This window comes from Rattus norvegicus, chromosome 4 (genome assembly GCF_021556685.1).
Source record: "Rattus norvegicus strain SHRSP/BbbUtx chromosome 4, alternate assembly SHRSP_T2T, whole genome shotgun sequence".
NCBI lineage: Eukaryota > Metazoa > Chordata > Mammalia > Rodentia > Muridae > Rattus > Rattus norvegicus.
The window spans coordinates 180,269,912-180,283,727 of NC_141537.1; the positions used below are offsets into that span (position 1 = coordinate 180,269,912).

At 44.3% G+C, this 13,816-nt stretch overlaps 2 protein-coding genes across 19 annotated transcripts in view; one reads left to right on the plus strand and one right to left on the minus strand.

Moving 5' to 3' along the window:
* Positions 1-8,359, minus strand: part of Dnai7 (dynein axonemal intermediate chain 7) — a 36,506-nt gene extending 28,147 nt beyond the window's left edge. For 8 of the 16 annotated variants that reach the window (XR_015685501.1, XR_015685505.1, XR_015685504.1 and 5 more), the window contains exons 1-4: positions 8,273-8,359; positions 5,841-5,858; positions 3,812-3,893; positions 1,757-1,848 (exon numbers count right to left, since the gene is read on the minus strand). Coding sequence is in view for 7 of the 16 variants with exons in the window: in XM_087657063.1 (XP_087513189.1) it covers positions 1,757-1,848; positions 3,812-3,893; positions 5,841-5,858; positions 8,273-8,275 (195 nt within the window). In the remaining 9 variants the exon portion in view is untranslated. 16 annotated transcript variants of the gene reach the window in all.
* A 37-nt stretch (positions 8,360-8,396) lies between these two features.
* Etfrf1 (electron transfer flavoprotein regulatory factor 1) lies at positions 8,397-13,795 on the plus strand. Of its 3 annotated transcripts, NM_001399056.1 has the most exon segments (4): positions 8,615-8,740; positions 10,955-11,072; positions 12,618-12,704; positions 12,785-13,795. In NM_001399056.1, coding segments are annotated over 2 exon segments (261 nt in total). In that variant the 5' UTR covers positions 8,615-8,740; positions 10,955-11,072; positions 12,618-12,659; the 3' UTR covers positions 13,001-13,795.
* Positions 13,796-13,816: the final 21 nt, after the last annotated feature.

Here is a 13,816-nt window from a genome sequence, read left to right on the forward strand (position 1 = left end):
TTTGGAATAACAAGGTTCAGCATTCAAGCAAAATATTAGAAAAAAACATCTAATGGACAGCAAATCTTTTAAAAAACTTCTGGTTTGGTTAGTAATGAAATAAACATAGGAGATGCTGTTTTTCTTTTTTCTCCCCGAGACAGGTTTTCTCTGTGTACCAGCAGCTCTGGCTGTCCTGGAACTTGCTTTGTCGACCAGGTTGCCCTGCAGCTCAGAGATCTGCCTGGCTCTGCCTCCCAAGTGCTTGAACATGTGCACCCCCGTGCTTGGCGACGATACTGTTTTTCTTTGAGGTGGGGTCTCGATATGTAGGCTTGGCTGGCCTTGAACTTCTGTGAAAACAAGTCTACCCTGCTTCATGAGTGCTAGAATTAAAGGCATCCGCCACCTTGCCTAACACATTTGTGGTGTTTGATAGCAGAGAATGAGAAACTTCAGCATTTGGAGGTAAACAGGTCACTGGCCCGGGGTTTTCTAAGAACACAGTCTGCCGCAGAGCAATGCTTGGTTTGTGGAGGGTGTGCACCGCTCACAAGGGCCTGTGCTCCCTGGTGCAGCTTCACATCCCACAGCAAGGAGCTCACTCCTTAAGCTTGGGGAGGCGGCATGTGCTGCCGTCCCAGCTACTCAGGAGGCTGAAGCAGGGGGATCACTCCAGATTGGCGTTTGATTCTAGCTTCAGCAGCACAGCACAGTTCTGTAGAGAAAAGGAAGAAGCAGCAGCAGCGGCCATTTGTTTAGTTTTGGTGCAGTATTCAAGGGCACCACAATGATCTGAAAGCTAAGCAGATGCTTTCCCACTGTGTCGTACAAGCACATGTGAAAGCCTGTGTGCGTGCGTGTGTGCATGTGTATATACACACAAATGTATGTATGTGTGTGTACATGCAAACACAGGCCCGTGTGTCTGCACACAGGCAGTAGTTAACAGTAGGTGTTCTTCCTTGGTCCCTCTCCTTTATGTTCTGAGGCAGGACCTCTCTCTAAAATGAAAGCCTGTCAGTTTGACTAGGCGGGCTGGCCATGCACTTCAGGAATCCACTTGCCTCAGCCCCTCAGTGCTGGAGCCATAAGCAGCCAGGTCACCTGGATTTTCATGGGGAGCTTATAGCCCATGCTTTCAAGGTGGACATTTTCCCACGGGAGCCATCTCCCAGCCCTGTGTCACTGTCCCCCCATTTCAGTAATCTACCTGTACAGGGTGAGCTTTCTCTCATATGCTTCTGCTGAAACACACGACAAAATGCTGGCGTTAACCTAGGAACACTGGTGTCCTCGGTTAAGCTGGATGTAAAGAGATTTTAAAGACATGGCCAACGGCCAGGTAGGGTGGCCTGTGCCTTTAATCCCGCACTTGAGAGGCACAGGCAGACATATCTCTGAGTCTGAGGCCAGCCTGGTCTACACAGAGTTGCATAACAGCCAGCACTGCATAGACCCTGTTTTAAGAAAGGAAAATGGCAGGGGGGTGGCAGCACATGCCTTTAATTCTCGCACTCAGGAGGCAGAGACAGGCAGATCTGTGCGTTTGGAGCCAGCCTGGTCTACAGAGAGAGTTCCAGGACAAGCAGAGCTACACTGAGAAACCCTGTGTGAAAAAGTAAGTCAAACGAGCGAGCAAACCAATGATGTTCACTTCTCTACCTGAAAACACGTGTAAGGGGATGCCCCACATGCAGTGAATGCAGGGCTGGGCACACTGCAGCCCCAGGTGCAGGAGTGGGTAGCAGCCCAGCTGACACTCATACTTATTTACTTTCTTTTCCAGCAGATTCCACTTTTCTCTCTCAATCCGTTGTTTTTCTAGCCTTTCCTGCTCTTCCTTTTCATATTTCAGTCGAGCCTCCTCTGAAGAACCAAAGAGAAATCAGGAGTCAGCTGCAGGGAATCAGTCACAGTGTTTTACATTCTTGGAGTTCCTCTGAGTACTTCTAACACAGAGCCGAACCTTTTATGGAGGTCACAGCCTCGACTGTGTGGCAGAGAAGAGAAAATGTTCACTTTCCAGCCCAGGAACCCAGGAGTGAAATCCATTGCATCCTTGTATGAAAGCAGCCCTTTGAGAGCAGTGCTCTGAACACTAAATACTCATCAGCGTAAAAGTGAACATGACTCAGCCTCTGATCCACATGGTAACTCCACTCGCAGGGATGCCCTCTCCTTGCCTCCAAGAGGACCTGACACACATGGTGTGCAGACATAGGTACAAGCAAACACGCAATCACATAAAATGAAAGCAGACCTAAAGAATTGCATGGAGAGTGGGCTGGTGCAATGGCTCACCCAATAAAGGTTCTTGCAGTCAAGTCAACCTGACACCCACACTGTGGAAGGAGAGAACAGCAAGTTCTTAACCTTAAGCTTCTCCTTCTCTCACTATTTAAAATAAAACATGAAATATCGACTCCAGAGAGCTGCTCAGCAGTTAGGAGCATTAGCTGCTCCTGCAGAGGCCCTGGGCTCCATTCCCATGACCTACATGGCAGTTCACAGTCATCTGTATGGGCTCCAGGGGGCCCAGTGCTCTCTTCTGACCTCATGGGCACTGTATGTGTGGTGCACAGACACAGACGCAGGATGTGAAAATTAATACATCCGAGTTTATAAATCCTATGCCCAAGAGTTAGATCCTGGGATTTTCTCATTTCCAGTATTTAAAACGACCAACAAAGGCCATGGGGATGGCTCAGAAGGCAAAGGCAGGACCCTGAGCCATCTAATGAACCACATTTGCCTCCCAGATCCCACCTGTGAAGGAAAGGACTCCCAGGCGTTGTCTTCTGACTTCTGCATGCATGGCAAAGTATGAGTGTCCCTCAGTAAATAAACAAACCTATAAAGGTCAGTTAGCAAACAACACAATGTGCTTTATTACTCACAAAGGGCAAATATACGGTAAAAGAGATGGAGTCCTTAGCAACCCTGACATCAATCTGCAGACAGAGTCTAACAGCTGTAACTCCACGCATGCGGTCTTTAAAAACACCAATAATTTAATTTTCCAATACTTATGATGACTGGTCAATATTAATGAATGGGATTTCCAGTTTAACGAGCAAAGAGATAATGTTAAACATTGAGAAACTGGGCTCGCACTGTTTCTAAAAGCAGGCACTATTCTTGCAGAGGACCCACCTAAATTTAGTTCTTAGCACCCACATCATGAAGTTCACAACTTCCTGTACCCAGATTCAGAGGGATCTAACACCTCTGGCCCGGGGACACCTCAATTCACTTGTGCATACCCATGTTCAGACACACATACACATAGCATGAGTCTTTAAAAAAAAAAAAAACCCTCAGGGTTAAAAAAAACAAGTTAGGCTGTTGTATGTAGCTTCTGCTAGTGTGTACTTCTCACTGCTAATAAATTTTAGGTTCAGGATTCTTACCACACAGTCTGAACCAATGTGCCCATTTTTTATCAGTAGATTATAAACACTTTAAGGCAAGCCAGACAAAACGAGCAGACAAAAACATGGGCTGATCACCTGAATTTGAATTTCTGAGAAGCAATGTTTTTTTGGGTTTTTTTTTGGGGGGGGGGGTTTGTTGTTGTTAATTTAAATAGGGCCCAAATATTGTATGGGGCAAAACATCAAAAGATCAGCTGTTTGTCAGAAGTGGAATTGGACTAGTTCTGAACTCTGTCTGGTAGCATGCTCAGATGTTTCTGTGTGCACTGGTAGTCTATGCTCTGAGTAGTGGGAATCCTTGATAAAACTAAAGCCTGTGGAGAACGCCAAGTGGCTGTGTGGGGGCCAACCCCTGGCTAATGCTCCGCTGTGCTGGGAGATCCGGAGTGCAGTACCTTCCTCCTTCAGGCGTTTCTCCTCCTCCTCCTGCAGCAGACGCAATCGCTCAGCTTTGGTTATCTTTTTCTTAGTGGGAGCCTTAACAAAGACCACACATTAAAGAGGCTGTCAGCACATTCCCACGGGACTTAGAATGCTTCCCTTCAATCAGCAGTCACTCTCAAGCTGCTGGAGAGATGGCTGGGAGGGGAGTGAACTTTTGCTCTTCCCAGGGCCCAGGTCAAGCAGTTCAACCCCCTGTAATTCCAGTTCCAGGGGATTCAATGCCTTCCTCTGGCTTCTTCAGGCACTCGTGGTGCAGATAAAATTGCACAGGTCTGCACTAGGATACACACATTTTAAAGATAAATCTTAAAAAATAAGGGGTTGGGGATTTAGCTCAGTGGTAGAGTGCTTGCCTAGCAAGTGCAAGGCCCTGGGTTCGGTCCCCAGCTCCGAAAAAAAGAAACAAAAATAGCAATTACGAAAATAATTATTGATTTTTATGAAACCAATTTTTATGTACAGTAGTTCAATAGCCAAGGCAGCTAGTTTGTGTCAGCATGAATTCATTGGCTTCCACACAGTTATTCAACAAACATTAATTCAATTCCCGTAATAGATCAGGCATGGTACTTAATGCTATAGATACAAAAATGAAGGTGACATGGGCTGGAGAAGACAACGCAGTGTGGAGGATCTGCCTGCTGTACACAAGGCCCCAGGTCAGTCCCCAGATGACACGCTCCTGGTCATAAGTCGCCCACAGGCTGAAAATAATTACCAGGCCAGCGAGGTGGCTCAACAGGTAAAGGCGCCCACTGCCAAGCCTGACAGTCTCAGTTCAATCTCCAGGACTCACACGGTAGGAAGAGAGAACAGATTCCTGTGAGTGATCCTCTGACTACCACATGTGTGTCTTGGCATGTCTGTTCAAACTCAAACATGTACATATGCAACATGATCCAGAACTTATATCTGAGGCACATTTTCATATGCGTTGAGAACCCACCGAGTGGACAGCGAATCCTTAGCATGCCCTGGGCACTAGACCCTGTGAAAGCCAAAGTTCCATACTCAACACCGTACATAAAGTCAGCACATTTGCAGGCAGGCAGCCTGTGTGTCCTCTCCTACTCGTTAAACTGCATCATTCCAGATCTCAGCAGCTGCCATATACACTGCCCAGGAACTGCTCCACATGAAAGTCTGGCACACTCACTGCAGTTGCGATTTCGCACATCTTTGTCAGCCAAGCCTTCCAGAGTGTTTCCTCTGGTTTTCAGAGACACAGAGCATGCTCCGTATTGCTACATTTAAAACCGTGTATGTGTGTGAGTGTTTGCCTGAATGTATGCCTGCTGCTCACAGACGTCACATCCCCTAGAACGAGGGTGACACGATTGAGAGTCACATACCCCCTATGTCCAAGATGTCTTCTTCCCCTCTTTGCTTTGTAGATTGATAACTTCAAAGTAGACATTTTAATCTCCTAATTACAGGCCATATTTAGTCTACCAACAGATTCTGTCTTACTTGAAAAAAATTCTTTCTTTTTTTTAATATTAGTTCTTAAGTGTGCCACCGTATCTCACACCTGAAATCCCAGCTGCAATGGAGGCTGAAGTAGGGAGATCATGACCTCCAATTTCTACCCTGTACAAACAGGGTAGAAACCACAAGTGTGTGCTAGCTTGAAGGTCCTATTTTAGTCACAACAGGTCTGTAACTATGGTGTATGTTTATCTGAAATAAATAAAAAGTAGGGCTAACCCAACATATTCTACAGTGGAAAACTAAAGCCTCCAAACCAGACACAGGTCAGAACTAAAAGTGATTAATTACTAGAAATATCATTAAATGGGAAACACATTTGTAGTCATGAAGAATTATCCAATGATGTAAATAATATTATTATCTAAAAGGTGAGGTAGTAAATTCAGTAAACTACAACTAAATAGAAAATTATCACAAAGTTCCATAAGACATTCATCAGTACAGTATGTTCATAAAACTATTTATTTTGAAAACATAATTTCTACATACCTTTTTTTGTTTGGGACCCTAAAAAGTTGGAAAACAAAAAGAATTGACACATTTTAAAGAGAATTCAGATACTTTCAACAAAGCATCACAAAATACATTAATTAGGAGAAGCTAGAGAAGTGCCCCAGGGAATTTTCTTTGGGCCTCCCCTGCAACTTTTCTGTGACTCTTTGGCTAACATAAATTGAAAAGCTACCGTAAAAAGAAGCCAGAACAAACTAAAAGCACAAGCAAGAAAGCCCACAAGATTTCTTGGGAAGCACCTTTTTGAGGTAGTCGATACTATTTCCCATGTCAAAGAGTCTATAAAAAGAGAGCCAGTTAAAAAAGGACTGGTTGAAAAGATCCCCCAATCTCCTTACTGACACTTTGCTATTGGTACTATTTCAAATTTGCAGATGTGGTGGCTGTCTCAAAGAAACCTTTTTATTACGTAAGACTGATAGTTTTTGTTTATGGGGAGGAAATCAGTGATTTTCAAGTTTGCCAATTCATGTGAAGACTGTCCAGCCACATGTTTTAAAGTCAGCCTGTTCCTTTTGGAAAGCTCCGTACTTCAATTCTGACTTACAGTTCCAGGTTGGTCTCTGTAATACTACTCATAAATTCCTGAGCAGTCCTGCGTGCCTATCAGCTTTCTGGTGAATTTATGAGGGACTGTGTGGAGTATAAATTATACATTTTACATATCTGAAGAGCACATAGGAAAGGCTGGTTCAAGCCACAGAAGCACCTCCAAGATGCCAGTACCAAAGTTGGCACACAGTAGCCCAGGTTTAGACGGCATCTTCCAGGAAGGGCACACATTTCAGAAATTCTCTCTGTGGCTTTTCATCGGGGAGAGAGTGACAAGGGAGGCTTTGCTCTCATGTGATTTTTACAAATGGTTTTTATCCTGGCTACAGAATTCCCTGACACAATTGTTAACACATTTCCATCTTGAAACAAACACTCTATGGCAGACTATGTAAATATCCCTCTCAAATAGCATATCCTAAAGTGATGGGCACATTTTTATCCCTCACTAGTATTTCTAACTTGAAACAGGTTTGGCAAAGTCCCACCTTTATCCTTCATAAAAGCCATCGTAGTAAAACTTCTCAACACTCACGCAGCAAAGGGTGTCCTGACAAGCTTTTGGAGAAATGTGTCCTCCTAGACTTAGTGTGGTGGCTCCCCTTCCTGTATTATACTTTCTTAGGCTGAGGGGTTGAATTATGCACTTTCAAATTCATAGACTAAAATCTTAAGTCCTTGGGTGTTAGCATTTGACCTGCTTAGAGAAACGGTCCGTGATTATTTCACCAAATTAAGATAACCTGATATTGGAACTGGGTGGGCCTCCCGGCTCAATATGCCTGGTACAGGTTACAAAGAGGAATCTTGGAATCAGACCCTCATGAAGAAGAAAATAAACATTGTGTGTGGGGGGATGGGGTGGGGATGAGCTTATACTGCTACACACTAAAGGACTATTCGAAATAGAAGAGACACCTGAATATCTCCCCCTCCCCCGTGCTGACACCCGAACCCAGATGTTCAGTCTCCAGAGTGGTGATGTAGGCAGTTTCTACTGTTTAAGCAACCTTGTTTATGGTACTTTGTTTCCTGGAAGCGCCATGATACAGTAGGTTTTAAGTTGTGACCTGGAATCTACATTTTAAATAAATCCCCCAAGTGGCTTGGAAGTCTGAGAAACAGACTATGCAGATGGGGTGGGGTGGGGTGATTAAATCCACCTTTCGATGGAGCTAACAAGTGCTTGTTCTTGTAATTTGCCAGCAGTCTTAACTTGGCTGATGGCCCACTGGGGGTCTTGCCAGGGGAGTCCTCTATTACCCATTTCTTCCCGCCACTTACAGAAAGTACATATTTATATTTTAAAGGAGGTTGAAAAGCACCACTCTTTGCTTCTCTCCCCACCCTTAATAGCTTGTTTACTCCGCTTTAGACACACCAGCCGTTACCATGGTAAAGCTTGTGGTAGTTACGCTGCTAAATTGACTGCCCCCGGAGGGCTGTCATATTCTCCTTTGTGCCTCTGGTTTCCAGCCAGCAAACACAAAGAAGGTACTCTGAATTTCCCCACAACGAGTGCATTACGTAATCAGTAATTGTATTCTCCGTGTTCACTGAGTGTGATAATAGATGATGTCTTGATGGAGACTGGGAAACAACATACGACATTAGCTCCGTATTGTTCTGCCTCCTTCGTGAAAACGTGAGAGTTGGAATGAAAAACATTTCTGACAAGTTGCAGTCAGAGCAAAAGTGGGAACGTACATCACCGGAAGTTAGTAAAGTTTAGTTACTGGAGATCTGGATCTCGCCACCTCTGGTTCGCACTGCGCCGGTCTGCCTATCCCCCCTTGGCAGCGCTGAAGCGGAATCCGTACTTCCCCCTTCCCATCTCCCTCACTTTCCTGGCTTACCATGAGAGAAGAAGGACCTTTGCCTAGGGAAAAGTGAACTCTGCAGAGCCGAAACGCTCACGGTTGTCAGGACGACAAGCCACGCCCACTCGCCATCCCTTGCGCTTTGCGAAGGTCGGTCTGCGCAGTCGCACTGTAGTCTTCCGGTGAGTCCTTCCTAAGTGGCGGACTCTTTACACAAGCCATACCTCCCACACAAGGTGAGTCCACACCACTGCTTTAACCTAATCCCGCCCACTTCCGCCTGATGCCCCGCCCCAGCAAAGCGGCCCTGTGCTCCACACACTTCTGCCCCTAGACCCTCTCTAGCCCCACCCCCAGCTCCCAGCTCCGCCTACTTCCGGCAGACGGCCGGCCCCCTCCAAGGACTACTGCTGTCAGAGCATTTACGGCCGTGCCGCCGTAAAGCGCTGGAGTGTGACAGTCTGAGCAACCTGTCTTCGGAACCCCAGACCTGCTGGTGGTGAAGTATGCCTTAGGAGAGGGCTGCCGGGCGCGGGAGCAGAGCTCATTCTCACATTGTCGCGCAGGCTGACCTGGAACTCGCGGGCCTTCCTCACCTTCCTCCTGAGAGCTGGGGTTATAGCCGAGGGCCGCCGCACCCGGCTTTGTAAAGGGGTTTCTCTTTCGTTTCTAAAGCGTCAGGGCGAGCCCTTCACGGGGGATCTGGGGAAGGAATGGCGCCAGCTCAGGGCTAGGTGAAACCATTGGTTCTGGGCGGGCCCTCCTAGGGGGTCATCTGGCCACTTAGGCTCGGAAGGCGAGCTCCAAGAGGGTCTTTACCATAAGATTAAAAGTAGTACAGATTCTTCACTAATAGTGGTGGTTTAGTTTCTATGCAAAACATTCGCTAGTTTCCTCAAAAGCTGCACACACATTAGTTTAAAGTGACCTGTAAGGAACCAGCAAGCCATTGTTGTCCCAAGGTCACCGAGTGCTGTACTGTTGAAGCAGCCTTCAGCCCCTCCTCATATGAAGAAAAGACACTAACGCTGTATCAGTTCTTTAACCCAGCCCCAGCTTACGACCTGTCTAACCCATTACTTGTTATAGCTCGTGCCTGTTTCCAATTTAATGTTCTATCCCTTACACACTTAACTAGATGTTCTGTTCAGTAGTGCTGACAGCTAGTTTTTGTGGGTTAAAGTCATTGGTTGCACAACATTTAAAACTTTACTGCCCTCCGAACCTTGGTAATGAGATAACAACTTACCATGTGCTGCATATGATTCAAATCTGGTTTATCATAGTTGTTGAGTGTGGAAGTTAGCCTTTGTTTTGAATTATTCAACAAAGCAACTACTGGTGTTTAGTGACAGAAAACCTCAGTTTGAACTAGGATGTGGTATGGAAGTATAGTAATTAACATGGTGACTTTGAAGGAAAGGCCTCACTCATCCTCACCCGTCTGTCACTATCAACTTCTCTCCTAAGGAAAAGAAAAACTAATAGAGTCAGATACCAAGGGGCAAGACTTTGCTTTCTTGATCTTCCATGTCCTCTGGCCTCTGTGCAGGAACTGCGATGGTAGGAGGGCTGCTTTCTGGTGTCTCTTCACCTCCACACAGGGTTGAACTGGCCCCTCTCCTTCCATGTCCTTGTACCTCTCTGGTCACACCACCTCTGGTACTGGGAAATTTGATGGGACAGTGGTCCCAGGGCAGTCTGAAGAATACTAGGTCTAGGCCACAAGACCACTGAAACAATACACTGCCTTTCTGTCTCATTTCCTTCAGCTTTTTTTGTCACTTGAACATCATGGAGCATAACATTAGGCATCAAGCCCTTCTATCAGAAAATAATAGTGTCCTACTAAAGTGACAACCCCATCATTCCTTTAGTCAAAGTCCCCAGGGAGAGAAGGAATAGGACTCCTCCTTGCTCATACCCATGGTCTTGGAAGAACCGATGACTTTGAGTCATGCAGTCATCCAACTTTGGTAACTTCTAGGACTTCATGCAGGTCTCTGCAGCATTTAAGTTGTTTCCTAGTTTGCAAACTAAAGGTTTTCCTCTTTAGCAAAGATAAACTAAAACTTCCTGAATCAACTTTTATGATAAATTAACATTAAAAGTCTGACAATACTATCTGCATGGGGGTAGAGGTAGGCCAATCCTTTATTCATAATTTGTGGGGAAAGCTATTGGGAAGGAGAACTAAGCCAGGTCTCTAAAACCTTTCACAAGTTACAAATGCCAAATTTTATCTATATTATTTTAAACCACATAGTTTTAAGTCATTCTTCAATAAGGTAGACCATCCTGGTAATGGCTCCCCCATTGTTAATTCACACCAGTCTCTTTACCTACCAGTATTACATTAAATCTTCAGAAAAACAAAACATTAAAAAGAGGAAGATGATTATGGCAGTAAGACTTTAGACCCTGGAGAGCATGGGTGACTGACTCAACCCTAGAAACCTCAGTGGACACATCATTCAAGAGGAAACAAGAAGAATCAACAGGATCTACATGCTCTGACACTAACTGAACACCAGTCACCACAGTTATTAGTACTAGTGACAGGGCGTCTTCCCCTGCCTCAGCTTCCACCTAGCTCAACACCATAATTTTTGGATGAATATGAGGCTACAGTTTTGAGAATCTTCATTTTCTGCTAATTAATTTTAAATAACCCTTAATTCATCTTTTTAAAAAATCTTTGAAAATTTGTTTTTCCAGAATAATTCAGTCCAAAAGATGTTAGATGGCTTTAAGCAATGGCGGCAGCAGCCAGAGAAGGGACAGAACAAAGGGCTAGGATCCCTTAAGAATTCAAAACAAGGGACACAGCTCTCAGGTAAAAGGGGTTTGTACACAGCAGCCTAGCACAACAGGACACTGATTGGGTAGAGAGGGTGGTGGTACATGTTGTTAGAGGTAGGACAGGGTGAGCTTTCCAGGAACAAGGAGGGGGATCTGGGAAGGGAGTGTGCCAAGTGGTGACAGTGATAAGAATTTGGTTCTAGTAGGTGGAGAAGTGATGATCCAAAAAAGTTAATTATTGAGGACAATGGGAACCAGCTTCTTAACTGTTGGACATGAGTTTTAAAATTACTGACAGGAAGCTAAAATGAAAATAAATCCTGTAATAAAGGAACTAGCTGTTACCAGATTACGTAAAGGTCACTATAAAAACCACACACGTGCACACCGCACTCAAGTCTACAGGTGCACACCTTTCCTAGGTATTTAGGAGTCCCAAATGGACAGTTCCCATTGTAGTACTTCTATGGCATTTCTCAACCCCTGGGTCACTACCCCTTTGGGGGGTGGGGGGGTGGGGGCCAAAGGATCCTCAAAGGGGTGGCCTATGACCATCTGCTTATCAGATATTCATGGTTAAGAACAGTACCAACACTACAGTTACAAAGTAACAATGAGATAATTGTATGGTTGGGGAGTCACTACACCTTGAGGAACTGTATTAAGGGGTCACAGCACTAACAAGGTTGAAAAATAATCTTCTAGTACATCTTACTTCCTAAAATATCCCACCCATGTGGTGGTTCATAAATCCACTACATGAACTAGGTTCTTGGGAAGAGTCTCACAGAGGAGGATCATGGCAAGCACTTTAATCAGGTGCTCAGAACTCTCATCAGCCATAAGGGATAGAACACAGTGGGAATGCTGTTTCTAGGTTTGGTCTAATGGGGCCTTTCCCAAGCTCCCCCTTGGCAGCTAAAGCACCTACTCATGAACGCGTGGTCAGCAGCATGGATGCTGTCTGCTGCCAGCTGAACCTTTCCAAGCTCTCCCTTTACCCTCTGCCCATTACTGTACACTCTCCTTAAGGGCCAGCCTTTTTAATCTTCCAAGCCAATTTGTTTTAGTTTTTAACGTCCCTCTGAAAATACTCTTCTAGATTTGAACTCTTACTCTTCCAAATAATCAAGCCTTTAGAGCAGGGTAGACAGCTTTACTTTTGGTAAGGAAAACAGGTTTAGAAAAGTGGTGTTACCTCAGTGCCTCAATATAAAAGCTCTCAGCACAAATTACCATTTTGGGGGATAAGAGGTCTTACTGGTAAAGCACTTGCACAAACAAGAGGATCGTGTAGACCTTCAAGTTTGTAATCCCAGTGTGCACACACAGAAATGAGAGGTAGAGGGGAATCCTTAAACCAAGTGCCAGCTATTTGAAGCAACAACTGAGACCATCTCAGATTCTGTGGAAAGGACGGACATCTGAGGTCATGGCCTCCACATATACTGTGGCAAGTGAATGTCTGCACACAAAATGAAAAACCAGCTTACCATTTCACCAATGGTAAGATCTTTGATTCTTTAAGATTACAATGCAGTTATTTGCAAAAAAGAAAAAAAATCTTCCTTTTCTCTAGGTATGTCATGTATAAAAGTGGATTAATTCCATATAAGTGAAAATGGCCAATTCTTTACGAGGAGAAGTACTGACTCTTTATAAAAATGTAAGTAATTTATACTGCCAACTTTATAAATGTTATTATCTAACATGGATTGCTTAGAAACACATCTTTCTTGTTTAAAGCTGCTGTATCTTGGACGGGACTATCCAAAAGGAGCAGACTATTTTAAAAGGCGTTTGAAGAATGTTTTCCTTAAAAACAAGGATGTGAAGGACCCAGAGAAGATCAAAGAACTCATTGCACGAGGAGAATTTGTAATGAAGGAGCTAGAGGCCTTATATTTCCTTAGGAAATACAGAGCTATGAAGCAACGTTACTATTCAGATACCAAAAACTGACCAATCACTGCCACCGGCCTAGCTGACAATCAGTGCCAGCTGTTTGCCTGTACCAATTATTATACAATAATTCAGTTTAAAAGGGCAAGATACATGTTTTTTTTTTAAAGTTTCCCTATTGTACTAATATAGGTTTCAACCCTATTGATACTGAGAGCTTTGCCCATAATCCTTTATTATTGAAATAGTAACATTAGCACCTTTCAGGAGAATACAATTTTGAAAGAAAATACATCTAATTTTTTAACATATTATAGCCAAGTATTCTATTTCTTCATTTACTGATGAGATTGTCATTAGCAAATGGTGTCTGATAGGCCTGCCTGCCCTTTAGTTTGTGGAGTGTCTTTGTTTTTGGTTTTGTTACTCCATCTAGTATACTGAAGTGCATTTTCAAGGCTCTCTACAGACACCTCAAAATGATTTGAATGCAGTTACCAAAATGAGACATGTGAAGGTGGCTTCGATCTTGAGCTGCCAAGCAGAAAACTAGCATTATGTAGTTATTATTCCCATTACCCTTTGTGCTGCTGGCCTGCCTTAGGTTCCTAATCTGCTTCAACTGGCCTCCATGTAGAGTGGTAATGCTCCTCTATCTGTGCCATTAAAGCTGGTGCATTCTGTGCAGTGGTTAAGAGCACTGACTGCTCTTCCAGAGGTTCCAAGTTCAATTCTCAGCAACCACATGGTGACTCACAACCGTCTGTAATGGGATCTGATGTCCTCTTCTTCTGGTGTGTCTGAAGACAGTTACAGTGTACTCATATAAATAAAATACAAAAATAAACCTTAAAATCTTAAAGGAGTCTGTATCAA